This window comes from Drosophila busckii, chromosome X (assembly GCF_011750605.1).
Source record: "Drosophila busckii strain San Diego stock center, stock number 13000-0081.31 chromosome X, ASM1175060v1, whole genome shotgun sequence".
NCBI lineage: Eukaryota > Metazoa > Arthropoda > Insecta > Diptera > Drosophilidae > Drosophila > Drosophila busckii.
The window spans coordinates 644292-662688 of NC_046608.1; the positions used below are offsets into that span (position 1 = coordinate 644292).

Below are 18397 nucleotides of genomic sequence, written 5' to 3' on the forward strand. Positions count from 1 at the left end.
AAGAAAAAGAAAAAGGAAAGCATATGAAACGAGGAGTGAGTGTTACTTTGCAAAAAAGAGAAAAAAGAAGAACAAAACCCCAAATAAAGAAAAGTTCAAATAAATTGCTTAAACGATGCAGATCATGTTTTGATATCAACAACAATGACAACTCTCGCATCAAAGAGAAAACGGAGAAACCATCACGTTCCAACTGTGACTGCGGTGCAAGTGCAACTGCATCCACGAAGTCACCAGCAGAAGCAGAAGCAGCAGCAACACCAAAAGCAACATCAGCAGAAGCAGCTAAATCGAAATCGATGTGAATTTGAGTCGTAATCTCAAATCACTCCGAGTGCAAGTGTTGACAGCAAGTGCATGAAATCTGCAATATACAGTTACAAATTTCAGCACCAACGCCTTGTTTCTTTTTGTTCTTGTTGTTGTGGTTATTATTATTTTTTTTCTCCGACTATTATTTTGTTTTCGTTTCGTGCAACTCAATCGCCAATCGCAGCAACAGCAGCTTCAACCTCAACCTCGAGTTTGTGCCAATTTATTTACAACAACATTTTGCCCCGAAGGCGCCAACGATTGCTCTGGAAGTTCAACTTCCATACGCTGGCCTTGTTATAATTTTTTCGCTTAAATCGTATTGTTGGTGTTGTGTTACTGTATGAGTAACTGAGAGGGGGCAAACGTTTTAAGCGTTGCGGGCAAGATCCGTTGATTCCTACTGGAGTGACGTGTCGTGGGGGCGTCGATAGCGATGCAGTATAGGCCACCATGGGTTCACAGACCTTGGAGATACTGCGCCAAGGCGTGTGGGCCTCACTGACCGGCGGCTACTTCTACGATCCGCATCAGGGTGTCTTCTGCAACGTGGTGCATCTCTACCTCTGGCTCTACCTGCTCTGCTCGCCCTTCATTGCCTACTTGGTAAGCAAAATCAAAAACCTAAGAGCTATGTAAAACCATACATATATTGTTTTTTAATGTCGTTACAGTACTTTCCCAGCACCTGGTTAACATGGTGCCTGTACTGCGTGCTCACCAGCAGCACTGTGCTGCTGGTCAAGCTAGTCAATCTGGCACTACATCGACTCTACGATCGCGCACAGACCATGTCCGAGGTAAACCTAAAAAGCCAATTTTTCAAAGTAACCAAGGAGACAGAAGCACGCGAACGCGACGAAGAGCATGGCATTGAAATGAAAGTAATGCGTGCCGCGGGCGGCGGTTCGCGTCTATCCGTGGAGCATCCTATCAATGAGGCCAGCGAGGAGAACAGCATCATGTCCATTGACAATGTCAACAGCATTATTGGTAGGTTCTCTTTTTCTTGACTTCGAAATAAAATTGACTTAACTATAAACTAAACTACATACGCGATCTCATAGAAGATCTCAAGGTTGACGTACATCGCAAAAACAGCTCCGAGTCCATAGAGCTAATGTTCTATGCGCCCTCCATGCTTTCGACCAGCAGTCAGCAGGATCAGCAGTCTTTAGCCGGCTCAGCCAGCGTCAGCAAATCCCTACGCTCCAGCATTGCAGCTGCGGCGCAACAAAACATGTCCGCCAATGAGCTCTTCAGCAAATACCTCACTGTTTATCCGGAAGTGGTGGAGGGCACTCAAAGCAGTGCCAACAGTGCTGACGGCGGCGCCAGTAGCAGCGGTGCCGACAGCCATCGTACCATACAGCAGCCACCAGCCACAGCAACATCAGCAGCAGCAATGGCGGCCGCACGCAGTGGCCATTTGTCACGCAAATGCTCCGAAGTATTTAGCAGCCGGCGTCGTCGTCGTCTGGAGCGCCAAAGCAGCCTGGACGCGGGCGCTGGCATTGGCGCCGAGTCCACATTTAGTGCCAAGTTGATGCGCAATCAATCCGATACCATTGCCACCAATAACTCAGCCCTAGCGGCGCCCAGTTTCCTACACACAAAAGCCGTGCGTGGTCAAGCCAATGCGCGTCAGCATTTTATAGCCGCTGCCACAGCCAACAATGAAGCAGCTGCAAATACGTCTTCCTCTGCTGCCGCCGCCGCCGCCGTCGCCGCAGCTGCTGCTGCCACGCAAATTAGCAAACGTGGCTTACGCCTGACGCGTCATCGCAGCTCCGAGACGCATGAAGAACGCACCAAGCACCAAAGCCGCGTCAGCTTGTTCCATCTCCAGCAACAACAGCAGCAGCAGCAACAAGAGCGACAGCTGCAGCAGCAACAGCAACAAAAGCAGCACAGCATTGGCAGCGGCGTCAATGATGTGGACGACATGGAACTGGGCCTGGCCAACGATGCCTGCAATCGTGCACTGCAATCCTGGATACTGGGTAAGCTATTCGAAATCGAATTCATCTAAAATCTGTTAGTTGTTCTTCTGTGTAATGATGAATTTGACTTTGCCTCGCAGACTCCTCATCGGATGTGTATCTGGAGGATGATAGCTATACCAAATCCGATCTAGGCATTGAGCAGCAGCCACATGCGGCGCCATTTCGAGCGCAACATCATCACCACCACCACCACCATCATCACCATCAGCTGCATCACCCACACCATGGCATGCATCATCAGCTGGGCGTGGGCGCCATACGCAAGGAGCCCCCAAGCAGCACCATGTCCGCCTTGCAGCTGTGCGCCTCCAGCACGGCACTTCGCGAGCAGCTGAGCGAGCTAGCTGGAGCAGGTGCTGCTGTTGCTGCTGCTGCAGGTGTGGGCGGTGGCGGAGCACGCAGCAGTGCAGCGGGCATTAAGCGACGACGACATTCCAATGCCACCAGCTATCATAAGGCACAGAGCGGCTCCAAATCCACGATGCTTGTTAGCTCAGGTAACTCGGCCGGCGGTGTGCGTCGCATAAAGAGCGCCGCCTTGGAGGTGCTCTGTCCGCAGCCTTCAGTTTCCAATCTTAGTCCGCATCCCAACAGCGTGGAGGCTATAAGCGGCCAGCAGCAGCTGCGCAATCCGCTGCCCCCGCCAAGCAAGAGTCTTGTGCGCAATCAGCATCTGAATCTATTTCCAGCGCGTCTGGTGGATCAGCAATATGCCGAGAGTGGCGGATCCGGTGGCGGTGGTGGCAGCAGCTGCAGCAGCGTCATCTTTGGCAGCGCCAGCGCTTGCGGTTCTACCACAGCGCTCATCGATCCACCTGTCTATCCCATAGTGGAGCAGCTGGATGAGAAGACCAGCGATGATTCGGCCACGGCGCAAGTGGAACCAACCGCTGGCCCTGCCCCCGCCACTGCCAATGGCAATGAAGACGACGATGATGAGCTGGACGATGTGCCGCTGCGTCGACGCACCCGCGCCCTCGGCTGCAGTCAGACGCATCACAGTGCAGAATCGGATGTAGGTGGCATTTTGGCAGACGACGATGACGATGTGTTCAAGGACTTTGATGATAACCTGGAGCATATACTCAGTGTAATGGAGCACACGCAAAATCAATTGGATGACATACTCAAGGGACAGGAGCTAAGCGCAGCAGCAGCAGCAGCAGCGGCGGCGGCGGCAACAGCAGCCAGCGAGCACAGCACGCCAGCTGTGGGGCCAGCAGCCACCTCAGATGATGAGGAGACGGACAATAATACGGGCTCACGTTCGCCGCTGCTCAGCAATCGCCAGCAGCAGCAGCAAAGTCTGCGTGAGCTGGCTGCGGAGCAGGCGCTGCGTCATGAGTTGTCCCACCCTGCGCTGCAGCGAGAGCAACAGCAGCGGGAGCAGCCAGTGGCAGTGGCAGCGGCAGCACCCACTCAAAGTCGCAGTCAGTTAATACGCAGCGAAGCAGACTCCGGATGTCCCTCCAGTGATTGTGAGCAGATCAGCGCCAGCAGCAAGGATCAACTGCTGGCCGGCATGGAGCCGCCGCAAGCATTGATGCTGCAACCCCTGCCAGCGCCAGCGGCGCATCCAGACGAGGAGCAGCCGTGCACTTCGCGCATGGCAGCGCGCAGTTTGGGCGCCATACCCAAGGTGGTCAAGTACCGTGAGGTGGACGAGCTGCGTTGTCGACACAACAATCACAATCACAACAACAACAACAACAACATCATCAGCAGCAGCAGCATCAACAATAACAACAACAACAACAGCAGTAGCAATAACAACAACAACACCAACAGTGAGTTGGCGCTGCTGAAGACACAAGCAAAGCTCAATCTACAGCGCAGCGCCAACTCCTCGTCATCGAACTCCACGCAAAGCATAAGTCCCACTGAAAGCCTGACGGCAGACATCCACAAAATGCTGTGGCTAATGCATGGCGGAGCAGTGGACGACCGTGGTCGTCCCATAGCCGGCATCGCCAACGACGGCACACCCATACCCGCCAATCCCAGCGTGGTGCCGCCGAATATGTCCAACGCGCACTTTCAGTTCTACCAGGATGCCATACAGGCCATGCAAGGCAGCTACCCCTCGCCCAGCTCCGTGGAGCACATGCGACACATAGAGCGCGCCCTGACGCGCGACAAGCTGCGCCTGGAGGCCAAGGTGGTCTGCGAGCAGCTGGCCGAGGCGGCCCAGCTGCAGGTGCCCACATCAGCCACCAGCCGCGCCATGGCCGCCCAATCTGCCACAGCAGCAGCTCAGCTGTCACTGCAGGGCATCTTCAATGCCATGCGCAGCGAGCAGCAGGCGGCGCGCCAGACGGCGCTGCAGCAGCAGCTGAATGAAGCCGCCGCGGCGGCCAACAGCGATCCGCTGGTGTCCGCGGCCATTGCCGCTGCGGCCGCCAACAGCCAACAGCGGCTGAGCCAGCCCATGCTCAATGTGGATGGCCACTTTGCGCCCTACTGTGATTACTGGCGTCCAGCCTGCCTGCTGGCCGCGGAGAAGCCGGTGGCGCCGAAGAGCTACTACAAGTACCGCTTCAAATGGTGCGGGCACGAGCATGAGTTCAAAATCGCCATGGACAGGCTGGAGCTACTGGCGCTGTTCGATCGCGACCTGCACTGGATGCACGTGCTCTTCGCGGGCGTCCTCTGCACCCTGGTGGCCTGCCTGGGAGCCGCCATTCTGCAGCACAACTACTACAAGGATTTGTGCGTGCTGCTCTTCTGCGCCGTCATCGGCGGCGCCCAGTACTCGCTCATCAAGAGCGTCCAGCCGGACGCCTCCTCGCCCGTGCATGGCTTCAACAAGACGGTGGCCTACTCGCGCGCCATTTACTTCTGCCTCTGCGGGCGGGCTGCTGCTGCTCCTGAAGCGGCTGGAGGTCAACTACGCAACCGCCGGGCAACCGCCGGGCATGTTGACCTTCTTCGGCGTGCGCTACTCCCCCGCCGCCCTGGTCTCGCTCCTGCTGCAGGCGCTCTACATCCTGCTGCTCTGCTTCCCCCTGGTCTTCTCCATCGGCCTGTGCCCGCAGATCAACACGTTTCTCATGTACCTGCTCGAGCAGCTGGACATGCACGTCTTTGGCGGCAATGCAGCGAGCAGCCTCCTGGGTAAGTCCTTGTTCACTTTAAAGTCGACTCGAAACAGTCCAAGCATCTCTCAACTCGTTTCCCCTCTCATTGCAGGTGGCTTCCTCTGTCTGGTGCGCTCTGTGCTGGCGGTCATGCTGCTCTACGGACCGCTCTATGCCGCGCTGGACGAGCGTCGTGGCACCCAGTACATCCTATTCAGCATATTCTGCGCAATGCTCATACCGCTCGGCTATCATCTGTCGCGCTCCGCCAGCGACTTCAGTCATCTGTGGCGGCTCATCAAGACCTGCATTGTGAGCACCTATCGCGACGATGAGGAGGAGGAGTTGAAGCAGCTCCAACTCCAACTCCAACAGAGCAAGCGCAAGCCGGCCGAGCTGCAGAAGCAGCCGTCACAGCGCAGCAGCAGCAAACGCTCGGCACAGGCCACACCTTTGGCGAACAGAGCGTCCAGATTGGCTGCTGGTAGTCAGGAGCACGTAGAGATCAGCAACGAGCAGCCTGCTCAGCAACAGCAGCAGCGGCAGCAGGAGGAGGAACCTGAGGCACAGCTGGAGCTTCAGCAGGCCAAGTCCAAGGCCTCCTCACTGGGCAGCAGTCAAACGCTGGGCAAAGGCAAACGCATTATGACCGCCTCCAGCTCGTACGCCTCCATTGGAGGTGAGGAGTGTGGCGCCGTGGAGCTGCCTAGCAGCGAGGATGCCAAGCTGACGCGCAGTCAGGAGCAGCTATATGATGAGTCCAAGACTGCAGCAGAGCTGCCGCTGGATGCGCAGGATGACAAAGTTAGCAGCTCCTCCACCACCAACCCGGGCGATATGTCCACGCTCACCGCCGGCGCGAACACAGCCAACACAGATGGCGAAGCCAATGGCCACGACGGCCTCGACATTGGCGAACTGCCCACCGCCAGCGGCGACGACCGCCAAGACCCCGCCAACGATCTGCCCGATCCACTGCCGCGCAAGCTGCAGGCCACGGTAACCACACGGCTGAAAAACGATTTCGTCGTCATGACCCTTCTGGGCGTCAGTGTGCTGGTGCTGCACTGCAGCACAGTCTTCACCGTGCTCCAGCCGGATCTCAATGTGGTGCTCTACGCCTTCATTGGCACCCTCGGCGTCCTTCTGCACTACGCCGTGCCCCAGATGCGCAAGCATATGCCCTGGCTCTGCTTTGCCCGTCCGCTGCTGCGCCAGAAGGAGTTCGGCCAGTTCGAGGTGCTCAACGCCCCGCAGATCATGTGGTTCGAGAAGTTCTACATCTATCTGAGCGTCCTCGAGCGCAATGTGCTCTTTCCCCTGCTCGCCATCTCCTCCCTGACTGCGGACGCCCAACAGATTGCGGACAAGTTCGGAGTGCCCTGGGGCACGCTCATCGTGGCCATTTGCGCGCTCAAATGTGAGTATCCAATGTATTCCGAATAAAACTAGACGTATCTAATATTTGCATCTAAAATGATGTTAAAAATTGAGTAAGTTTTGCTTATTAAGATCGATTCATTCGACGTATTTCCGCGAAAGTATCGAAGGTAAAAAAATCAAATTTTACACGGGAGCGTATTTTCTTTCGTTAGATCTAGAAGGAATATCATTATAATATTTAACCAGCTAATGAATGACTGACTTTGGAATAACTTTCCATTAAAATCTCAATTTCAATAAAAAGTGACGTACAATACACTTTTGCGGAAATGAGTTCAATTGCTTGCTTATGTTTTTATACACTTTGACAATTTTGTAAAAAATGGAAAAGGGTATTACGAAATTGTGCGAATGTATGTAACAGAAAGAAGGAGGCGTGGCAGACCCCACGAAGCATATTGATTCTTGATCAGCAAGACAAACTGAGTCGATATAGCCATGTCCGTCCGTCCGTCCGTCTGTATGTATGAGCAACTGTTTCTCAGCAACCATAAGAGCTAGAGCAACCAAATTTTGTATTATTTCCTCTCCCCTCCCCCGCAAATCGAAAAAAACCGATAAGCAATGCAAAAAATATTTAAAAATCTGAAATAAATCACAAAAACGCTTTGTCATGGTTTTGACCGATTTAGAAAGTTCTAATTTTCAATGTGTGTGTGTGTGTGTGTGTATGTGTTTGTGAGTGCATGGCTGTATTTGCTGCGATGTTCTAGTCAAAGTGTATATAAAAGTTGGTTGCGACCTACATTAATTTGTCAACTTGTTTTTATATCATTTTTGATTTTTATATTATTCTGGGCTTTTTATTTTTTTTTCACTTTCTAGTACCCAACTTAATATTTTATAAATATTATTTAAGAAGCACCCACTCTAAACAAAATCAGGACTACTATTAGCTGTAGCTTAATAGAGCACTAAGTGTGGTACTAAAATAATTTTTTAGCAAATAACATTTCAACAAAGTATTACTCTAATCGAGATTGATTGATATTCAAATTATTGCTAATACATTTTTATACACTTTGACATTTTTGTAAAAAATGGACAGAAATGGTATCATGAAGTTGTGCAAATGTATGTACCAGGGAGAAGGAGGCGTGGCAGACAAAAGTATAATATATTCTGAATCAGCTCGACGAGCTGAGGTCGATTATAGCGTGTCGTCATCTGATAGTGCGTGTTCCTCAGCAATATAAAAGCAAAGCAACAAACTGGTATGTTGGTGCTCTATAGCCAAGACACTACGCTTTTATTTTTTTTTATTTTCTCCCCTCCCAGCAAACGAAAAAAACAATCAAAACAATACAAAAACAAATCTTTAAAAATCTGAATAAATACAAAATTGCTTAGTCATGTTTTGACCGTTCAGACGATCGGATAACTCTTAGGAATTATTTTACATTCAATTTCATATAGACAGCGGGATCACGTGCTGGACGTTCAATACACGTGCCTGCTGACGCTACATGCGACACGAACTGTGGAGCGTCCCGCTGTTTTGTTATGTGTTGTGGTGCACATGTGTTTGCTGCGTTGCCCTAGTCAAAGTGTATTTAAAAGTTGGTGACGCCCATTTTTAATTTGTCCACTTATAGTTTTTAAATTGGTAAAACTTAGTTTTGTCTTTTTAAAATTAAACTGTATTAGATACTGAAGTCCATTTAAATGGTGTTAAGTATTATGGAATACTCCGCCGAAACAGTCTATAAGTATAAATAATAGTTATTAGCTAATAATGTATTTTATATGTTTACTTACAGTCGTACGCAATGCGTATTCGGATCCAACAAATCAGTACCTGATCATTATATTCACCGTATTGCTTTTCCGCATTGACTTTGCCATGGCCTCGGAATGCTTCATCGTTGACTATTTCTTCGTATCGCTGGCATTCCGCAAATGCTGTGATTTTCTGCTAAAGGTAAGAGATCCATTCAACATGTTGAGTCCAAGAGTGTGCTAGGTGAAGAGGAAAATGGTTGGGTTGGATCATTGGAACATATATAGAATGTACGCAATTGTCCTTTTTATAGAGCATTATGTGTTGACCCAATACCAGGGGTGTCACCATTCTTAGGAAATTTAAATTCCAATAGCCTTTAGTTAATATTAAAGATAGGAATTTGATTTTTGATTCATATACCGCTAATATTTCAAACTCTCGGCCTCTGCCTCTGGCGCTGCCTCTTTCAACAGTTGCAATTCATCGTGACGTATATAGCGCCGTGGCAAATCACGTGGGGCTCCGCATTCCACGCGTTTGCGCAACCCTTCAGCGTTCCCCACTCGGCCATGCTGTTCCTGCAGGCTGGCATCTCGGCACTGCTGTCGACGCCGCTGAATCCATTCCTGGGCAGCGCTATATTCCTCACCTCGTATGTGCGTCCGGTCAAGTTCTGGGAGCGGGACTACAACACTCGCCGCATCGATCACTCCAATACGCGGCTGAGCTCACAGCTGGAGCGGGACTTGGGCGCCGACGACAACAATCTCAACAGCATATTCTATGAGCATTTGACGCGCTCCCTGCAGCACTCACTGTGCGGTGATCTGCTCATGGGACGCTGGGGCAATGTGAATCAGGGCGATTGTTTTGGTAAGTCCCATCCACTCTCCACTTTCGTATTGAGTGACTTGACTTTTGCGTATTTGCGACTTGCAGTGCTTGCCTCGGATGATCTCAATTGCCTGGTGCACATCATAGAGCTGGGCAATGGCCTGTGCACATTCCAAATGCGTGGCCTCGAGTTCCGCGGCACCTACTGCCAGCAGCGTGAGGTGGAGGCCATCACCGAGGATGTGGAGGACAACGATGGGTGCTGTTGCTGCGACCCAGGACATCTGCCGCGTCTTCTCAGCGCCAACGCCATGTTCTCCACCCGCTGGCTGGCCTGGCAAGTGGTTGCCGCCCAGTACGTCATCGAGGGCTACTCCATATCAGATAATCTGGCCAGCGCTACGTTGCAGGTGTTTGAGTATCGCAAGGTGCTCATCACCTACTACATCAAGGTGCGTTCCATCTCCCTTTCTCTAGCTCTTGCTCTAGCTGTGCGCCCATTACTATACTCTGTTTGTCCTTAGAGCATCATCTACTATGTGGTCAGGAATCCCAAGCTGGAGCAATGGCTTGCCTCGGGTCCCATACAGGAAGCCTTGCAGCACACGCTCTCACGTCAGTTTGTCGATCTGGATCCCATCTTCAATTTCAATCTGGATGAGGACTTTGATTTTCGTGCTGTGGGCATCACACGCGCCAGCTTCTGTTATGTCTATCTAAAGTGGATCAACTACTGTGTGGACAAGCGCAAGGAGGCGCAGGGTGTAGTCACCAAGGACCAAGGCCCATCCCCACCAGCATCAGCAGCAGCAGCAACAACAGGAGCGGCCGGATCGGCAGCAGCAGCGCCGATGGCAACAGCAGCTGCCAGCACGGTGTCAGTGGCTGGAACGACGACAACGACAGCAGCAGTAGCCAGCACAGCAACCAGCACCACCCAAGCCCAAGCCTTGGGCAGCAATTCGAACTCGAACACGAACACTCCAGGGCACAACGATTCGAAGAGCACGCCCAATCTGTCCACCCACAATGCCAACAGTACGCCGCAGTCCAAGTCGCAGTCGCAGCAGCAACTGCGCAGCGTGCAGCGGCCGCAGAAGAGCGCCACCATGAGCGGCAGCTCAGCGCCCGTGGCACAGTTGCCCGAGAGCGGAGAGCAGCTGAGCAGCTCGCACAGCTTTGCGAACATCTCGCGGCAGACGTCGGAGAGCGCGCCGGGATTGGGCGGCTATGTGGCCTATGTCGATCAGAATGTGTTCGTCAAGCTGGCGAAGACCGCGCCCACAGGCAAGACGCTGCGCAAGGAGGACTCACCCCGCACACAGCCACCCGGCCCCGGACCCGGACCGGGCCCCAGCATGATTGTCCCCGAGGGCAGCAATCTAACCACCATCCTGCCCAAGTCAGACTTTCCCATCAAAGAGCACCGGCCGGCGTTGAAGGTGAAGGTGGGCAGCGTGTCCAAGGATGCGCCGCTGGTTTCGCTCTGCCTGGCCCTGGGCCTGCTTGCGCGCCGCTCCTTGGCCACCGCCTCGCACAGTTCGCTGACGGGCGTGGAGTTCTTCCTGCATGGTCTGCACGCCCTCTTCAAGGGCGACTTTCGGATCACTTCGCCACGTGACGAGTGGGTCTTTGCGGACATGGAGCTGCTGCATTCGGTGGTGGCGCCTGCCGTCAAAATGGCCCTCAAGCTGCAGCAGGATCACATTACCAACCCGGATGAGTTCCTCGATCCCAACGCCCTGTACGACGCCATCGACAGCTGCTCCAAGGAGCTAGTCATCTCCCACGAGGCGGATCCCGTCTGGCGCAGCGCTGTGCTCCGTGGCGCGCCCAATTTGCTGGCGCTGCGCCACGTTATGGAGGATGGCTCCGATGAGTACCGCATCATACGGCTGACCAAGCGCTTCCTCAGCTTCCGCGTCATCAAGCTCAACCGCGAGTGCGTGCGTGGCCTCTGGGCCGGGCAGCAGCAGGAGCTCATCTATCTGCGCAACCGCAATCCGGAGCGCGGCAGCATCCAGAACGCCAAGCAGGCGCTGCGCAACATCATCAACTCGAGCTGCGACCAGCCCATAGGCTACCCCATCTATGTCTCCCCGCTGACCACATCCTATGCGGACACCAATGCCCAGCTCTGCCAGGTCATAGGTGGCGCCATCACGCTGGACACCATTCGCCAGACGCTGCTGGATTGGTGGCAACGCATACGGGAGCGCTGTCGCCAGGGCTGCAGCTCCGGCTCGGCCATGGAAGCTTCCCTCCAGCTCGGCGGCCCCTGTAACTTTGGCAGCGGCGGCAGCGTCGTGGGCGCGGGAAGCACAGTGGCCGTTGTGCCGCCAGCTGCCAGCGCTGTGGGCGCGCCGGCCCTGACGGGCAGCATTGGCGGCAGCGCCAGCGCGCCAGGCACCACCAGCAGCACGGGCGGCGAGTCCGGCGAACTGGGTCCGGTGTTTATATCGGCGCCACTCTACAACACGCTCACCGTCAACAGCTACTACGGCGTGCGGTCCGGCGCAGTGGGCGGCAATCTGGGTGGCAGCTATGTCAGCGACACTTTGGCGGTGGTGCGCGGCGGTCTGGCTGTGATGCCCGTCAAGCCCACGTCCACCACTCTCATTGCGGGCCTGCTGAATCGCGAGCGTGATCAAGAGGTCGCCTCGGGCTCCACCCTGCGGGCCAGCAGCAGCGGTCCACGTGGTCGCAGCCAACTGCAGAGCAGCGCGCGTCGCGCCACTTTGCCCATTGCCAGCAGTGCCGCCGCCGAGTCGCTGCCGTCCAAGGAGGCGGCGCAGGCACGCGCCGAGCCGAGCTCCGAGCAGGAGCCCAGTGCCCGCACCGCCACCACCAGCAAGCTGTCCTCCTCCTCTGGCAGCCTGGGCCTAGGCCTGGGCATAGGCAACATCATCACCACTCCGGGCGACTATCCGCGCAAGACCAAGGGACCCATCTGCCTAATGAGCAGTGAGGCCTCGGCCACCTCGGCGGTGGCCTCAGCCGCTGCTGCAGCCAGTGCCGCGGCGACGACGCCACGCAAACCACGCATCGACATCTACCGAAAGGTCATCATTGTGGATGATACGGGCGTAAGTAGGCCAGGCCCTCAGCCCCGGCTGAGTTCAGCTCTCCACTTTGATCATTTGATTTTTGATTTTCTTCCTAGATCTACGACTGTCTGGATATCATAGACGCCGTTGTATGGCCGGCGGATCACATGCGCGCCAATGGCGGTCGATTGAGCTGGAAGGACTGGGAGCCCACCGCCGGCATGGTGGGCCATGTGGTGCATGTGTGGGTGCCCAATCACAAGGACAAGGTCTTTCGCTCCCATGTCAATCGCTGTGTCTATCTCATTGAGATTGGTGAGCACTATGTGCCCGTGGAGGAGCTGGGACTGCGCGAATACAATCAGATTCTGGGCAGCAGCAGCGAGGAGATGGCCAACTCGCGTCGCAGCTCCATCCAACGGGACTTCCATGAGTACAACATGCAGCTCAAGCTGGCTGGCATTCCCACGCTGGGGGGCAAGCCGCATCAGGCCAAGATACGTGCGGTCAGCAGCAGCAGCTCCGAGGATGAGGAGGTGCCCCAGGATACAGAGCAGCTGGAGGCGGAGCTGCAGGCGGAAATTGAGGGTGCCATGGCGCTGCCGCCAGGCGCTGCCATGCCGGGCATAGATCTCATGAACTTCAATACGCTGCTCAACATGTGGAAGCTTATAGCCGACAAGAAGAAGCAGGCCATAAACATTAACGCTGCCGAGCCCTTTCCAGGCTTCGACTATACGGGTGATCTGCCTCCGGAGCTGATGCGTCAGCTGGAGGAGACGCAACGTGAACAGCAGCAGGAGCTGCAGGCAGAGCAGGAGGAGCAGCTGCGCCTACAGCTCGAGCAACGCGAGCGTGAGGATGTGGCTGAAGGCGAGGCGCGAGCATTGTCCGCTGCGCTGGAGCCAGCAGCAGGTATCACCACGCCGCCCTCCATAGAGGAGCTTTCCCTAGAGGGCAGCAGTCTCACGCCCGCAAGCTCGCCCAAGACAACAACGCCGCCACCACCACCACCACCACCACCGCCGCCGCCGCTGCTGCCACTAATCCGTCCACCACATGCCAACGCAGAAGTCTCGTGGTGGTCATAGATAGCAACCCACACCGCAACACAGCGAGAGCAGCGACAATGACAAGCCGGAAGGAGCGGCTAGAGCACGCCAAGGCTAGTCAGGACAGCACAGTTTAGAGCGAGAGACATCACGCGCTCTTTCTGTCTCCCTCACACACAACATAGACACACATACACTCGGCGTGTATTTATATATCATACAGATGAACAATTTTACAAAATGTTGCGTCCAATGTTGATAACAAACCACAAACAACAACAACAAATACTTCCAACTAATCAAAGTAAATGTTTTTTTAACTGTTAAAAAACGACTGCGTTTAGCGTGTACATAAGGAAAATACAAAATATATATTATACATATATACATATATATATATATATATATATATATATATATATATATCTTTATAATAATTATAATATTGTTAAATGATTGCATGTGTATATAAGAATTGGTTGGATTAGCTTTTTCACTACAAAAGAATATAGCATAACTGTAAGGATACATACATATACATATGTATATCTGTATGTATATGGACACTACTATAAGCTAAACCAAAATATATATATTTACACAAGAAACACATATATGTATAGGCAGATTACTAATTTAGCTATGCTTACCATAAATATATATACACATATATACATAAATATATTTAGTATATCGAAACATATATATGAGAAATTTACAAATTTGCAATTTAGTGTTTTGTTAGTATTAAACAAATTATAAAGTTCTACTTATGCATGTACATATGTATGTATATATAACCTATGTATACTCATATGTGTATATGTATGTGTGCGTTTTGATGTACACTATAGCCAATGTACATCGCCAGATTGTCAACCGGACAGACAGACAGACAGACAGACACAGAAAGACAAAGAGACAAAGAGAGAAGCAACAAAAAATTGCATTTTTAATTTTTGTTATTTACAAAGAACTTTTTGTTGAAACCTTCGTCTTTGGCTTTGGCTTTGGGTTTGTCTTGGTTCTGGTCTATGTCTTCGACTCGAACTTTGTACTGTGCTTTCCTAGCCAATATACAACAACAAATCAACTACAATGAATTTATATGAATTAATTATATTATTACGTACATAACAACAACAACAACAACAACAACAAAATGCGAAACACAAAACATACCAAAATTTTATTGTTAACAATTAAATTAAATTACAAATACAAGTATTTAATATATATATATATTACAAAAACAAAATGAAAACAAAAACTATAAACTAAGTTTGCGCAAGAAAAAAATAACTATCAATTTAAATCTAATTAAATCAATTATGCATGTAAAGTAAATTGCTGATGATAAGTAATTATAATTATGTATGTTAATGTTTGGTGAATGATACAAAATATATGTATATTGCATATTTAGATACATACATACATACATTTAAATGTATACATCATACATAATGAATTATTGCTGATGATGAAAATGGAAATGTAAAGCTCTCACGTTGCCTTAATACATTAGACTGATTTTTTCTACACACACACACACACACACACACTCAACACACAAACACTCATACAAACAAATAGAAACACACACACACTCATTGTTGCATGCAAAATTGTCATACATCTCTACTTGTGTAAATGTTGTCGTCTGTGTGCGTGAGTGTTTTATGTAAATAAATACATACTACATTAACTATTAATACATACATACATATATACATGTGTATATGTTGAAATAGTTATGTCTATGTATATACTTATCTAGTACATCATATATAGAAATACAACAAATTCAAATGTTACATCAAATCTCAATTCAAGCTATGCATAATTACAATGGTTACGAGTACTTGCCTAGCTAATGAGAAAAACAAACATATGCATACATATAAATAAATAAAAAACAATATAAAAAAAATACTATAAATATATGTATGTGAAAACAAATTCAATATATAGTTAAATGCTGACTTATTTTCCGAAATACACAAACTATGCATTAAAGTAATATTTATGAAAAAAATAGAACCTAAGCACCTCTATGAACAGCACCCGAACAAAAGTTTGAATGTGTCTCGTCCTACGATTCCGCCACTCGAAACGCGCAACTCTATTAATTTTTCAATTCCATACATATATGTGCGATGTATCCAGCAGTGCAAACAATTTTAAATTAACTACAACCAGCTTATAGATTTTTAAACTTTGTATTGGACAAAAAAAGAAATTATTGAAAATTATGCCCATCTCCATTCTGTTTTGATTTTTAACAAAAGAAAAAAAAAAAAATAATTGTTTCGTTCCATTTAAAACTATTGAAATATTTATAAATAATGAAATTTATATTTATGGTATATGTATGTGTATCTTACATATAGCATTTAAAATACAAATAAAAAACAAACTTGTTATATAAAAGCATACAAAAATGGAGAAAATAATAGATTGGATCTGGCCAAATGTGAATGCTCGACCAAACATTTCCTCAATGCTGTTCATTCGCTTTTCACATTCAATGAAGAAAATGTTAGACGAACAGAAATCCACAACAAGCTACCGATATTCAAAGTAGGGCCTCGGGTTCCTTTCTGGCCATAGTCCGTATTATTTAGGGTACGGATTACTGGCGCATGGTGTTGATGTTCCGGACCACTTTAAAAGTTTATTAAGCTGCTTCCAATTTTGGAAATACTTAAAGGGAATTTTTCAGACAGACCTGTTAAATATAGAGACACTTAGTAAGCAAAAATCACTCGACGGCATTTGATAAATTAATGTTAACAAACATTTATTGCGATTATTTACAGTTGGCTTATACACATGGTCTGCGATAAGTCTGTGTATGGTAAAAAAAAAAATGTATGCGGTTCAGTTTGTGGTTGCAGGCAATTGAATCGGCGGCCAAATAGGCGCCAACTCGCTGAGTGCGACATCGTAGAGCAGATTCTGATACTCGTCAAGCAAAACTGGAATGAAATAAAGAATATTAGCGAAAGGATTGAAAAGGGCTCTGCCATATGTAGATACTTACAGTTTGGATCGCTCTGCCATTGATCGAGAAGCGTCTGACGCGAGTGTATGTGCCTGGTGATCAGCGCTCGTTTGAAACGCAGCACCTTGTCATTCAAATTGGACCAGCTTTTGATGAGCGAGGCGGGCGTGGACTTGAGCTTGGGCTTGAAGTCGGCTAGCTGCGGACAGACGCTGCCTTCCAACAAAAACATTCCAAAGTAGCTGCAAAGAGATTCAAATTAGTAATTGCTTAGGTCTCGGACTGACGGTCCCAGCTTACCAGCATGACTTTTCGCTGAGCGGCATTTCGATCTCGCCCAGTGGCAGCTCCCAAGCGACCTTGCCAAATGTGGCATCAACATGACAGTAGACCTTGCCAGAGGCGGAGTCATAGCGCGGCGCAGGATCCTCACGCACCTCACGTATGTTGCAGAGCAGCGGCACATAGATGAGCAGCCACTCCGGCTCAATGGCTGTGATGCCGCGTATAAACATTTTACCACCATCGCCATGCTGCAGCTCATAAGCCTCCTGATAGATGATCCATTCTGGTGTCGATTGCTTGAGCACGGAGTTGGCATGCAGGAACGCCGGTTGCTCCATGTCTGCACAGTTGTAGGCGTACTTTAAGCGTCGACGCTCATCTTTGTCGGTAATCTCCGCAAGCGGCACTTTGCGCGCCACACGATCACCCATGCCCGCCAGCAAAATTTGTCGCAGAAAACGCGCCTGCGCATCACTGGGTGGCTTCAGCTGCGGATCTACGCACAGCTCTACATCGCTGACATTCAAATTGATCTCGTTGGTGAGCTGCACGCGCAGCTTGCGCACCTCGCTGATGGCTTTGTGCCTCAGTCCATTGGCCTCACAAAAGCTGGCCAGCTTGCCCTGGGAGCCTGCGTATTCGGCAGCGCCCACAGCACGCAGGAGCACCATGGGATCACCGAGCAGCTTGTAGTTGCCGCTGGCAGCCCAGCTCTGGCGCTTTTGATGGTGTTTATTGGACACGGGCGCCACATCCTCCTCACGCTGCACGCCCGTTTCAATGAGCAGCTCCTGCACGGAGAGCGCGGCCACCAGACAGACCGTATACGGCAGCAGCTGCTGTTGATTGGAGAGCGCGAGCATTTTGCCAAAGCGTGGTGCCACAGGAAATCGAGATATAACATGGCCAAGCTTGGCTACAGCAGGTGGCTGCTTGTCATCATTGGAGCGACGTGGCTCCAAGGCACCCAGCACTGTCAGACGCTGTTCGGCCGCTTGCAACTGCAGCTGATCCGGCGGTGTGGGAAACGGGAAATGCACCACACGATCTATGCCCATGCAGCGCATCTGCAGCATCAAATCATCCACTGGCTTTTGCTGTATATCCGGTGGACTAAAGTCGGCGAACAGATCGTTGTACACAGCGCTGGAATAGAGACGATAGCAGTGTCCAGCGCTCACACGACCGGCGCGGCCTGCACGCTGATCAGCGCACGCTTTGGAGGTGTAGGTTACCACAAAGGCGCTCACGCCGGTCAGCTTGTCATAGAGACGCGTCTTCTGTCTGCCAGAGTCCACCACGTATTTAATATGTGGTATGGTCAGTGAAGTCTCCGCCACGTTAGTGCTCACCACGCACAGGCGGCAGCCTTCGGGCACGGGCTGAAAGATTCGCTGTTGTTTCTCAGAGGAGAGCAGCGAGTACAGTGGCAGCACCCAAAGCGGTTGCTTAGTGCTAGCAGGTCCCTGTTCCACCAACTGCTCATCATCATCATCAGCATCTGCCGCGTCCTCCAAGTCAGTATCTGCCTGCTCCTCATGCATATCCGCCTCTGTATCATCACCGGGCAGCTTGTAGTCATCTAAGTTGATTTTCGGCAGCGATATTTGT

The 18397-nt window shown here is 50.6% G+C and overlaps 2 protein-coding genes across 2 annotated transcripts; one reads left to right on the forward strand and one right to left on the reverse strand.

Annotated features, from left to right (window-relative positions):
• Positions 1-14: 14 nt before the first annotated feature.
• On the forward strand, positions 15-13533 carry LOC108606558 (protein pecanex). Its single transcript, XM_017996759.2, is given in 12 exon segments — positions 15-918; positions 987-1305; positions 1380-2315; positions 2396-5163; positions 5165-5432; positions 5508-6815; positions 8599-8759; positions 9035-9434; positions 9501-9847; positions 9920-10272; positions 10354-12481; positions 12559-13533. Coding segments are annotated over 12 exon segments (10116 nt in total). The 5' UTR covers positions 15-765.
• A 2426-nt stretch (positions 13534-15959) lies between these two features.
• LOC108606759 (probable ATP-dependent RNA helicase kurz) lies at positions 15960-18391 on the reverse strand. Its single transcript, XM_033294370.1, has 3 exons — positions 16802-18391; positions 16541-16743; positions 15960-16475 (listed from the first exon to the last, which is right to left on the reverse strand). The coding sequence occupies exons 1-3, from the start codon at positions 18328-18330 to the stop codon at positions 16378-16380; spliced, it is 1830 nt and encodes a 609-aa protein (XP_033150261.1). The 5' UTR covers positions 18331-18391; the 3' UTR covers positions 15960-16377.
• Between the last annotated feature and the right edge of the window lie 6 nt (positions 18392-18397).

What these genes read in the sequence shown, in the direction of transcription:
- LOC108606759 (XM_033294370.1), bottom strand. Translation starts at nt 18,330, where the DNA reads ATGCATGAGGAGCAGGCAGATACTGACTTGGAGGACGCGGCAGATGCT. An exon ending in CTCAGCGAAAAGTCATGCTG is followed by an intron (nt 16,744 to 16,801) that starts GTAAGCTGGGAC and finishes ATCTCTTTGCAG; the next exon opens with CTACTTTGGAATGTTTTTGT. An exon ending in ATGGCAGAGCGATCCAAACT is followed by an intron (nt 16,476 to 16,540) that starts GTAAGTATCTAC and finishes ATTTCATTCCAG; the next exon opens with TTTTGCTTGACGAGTATCAG.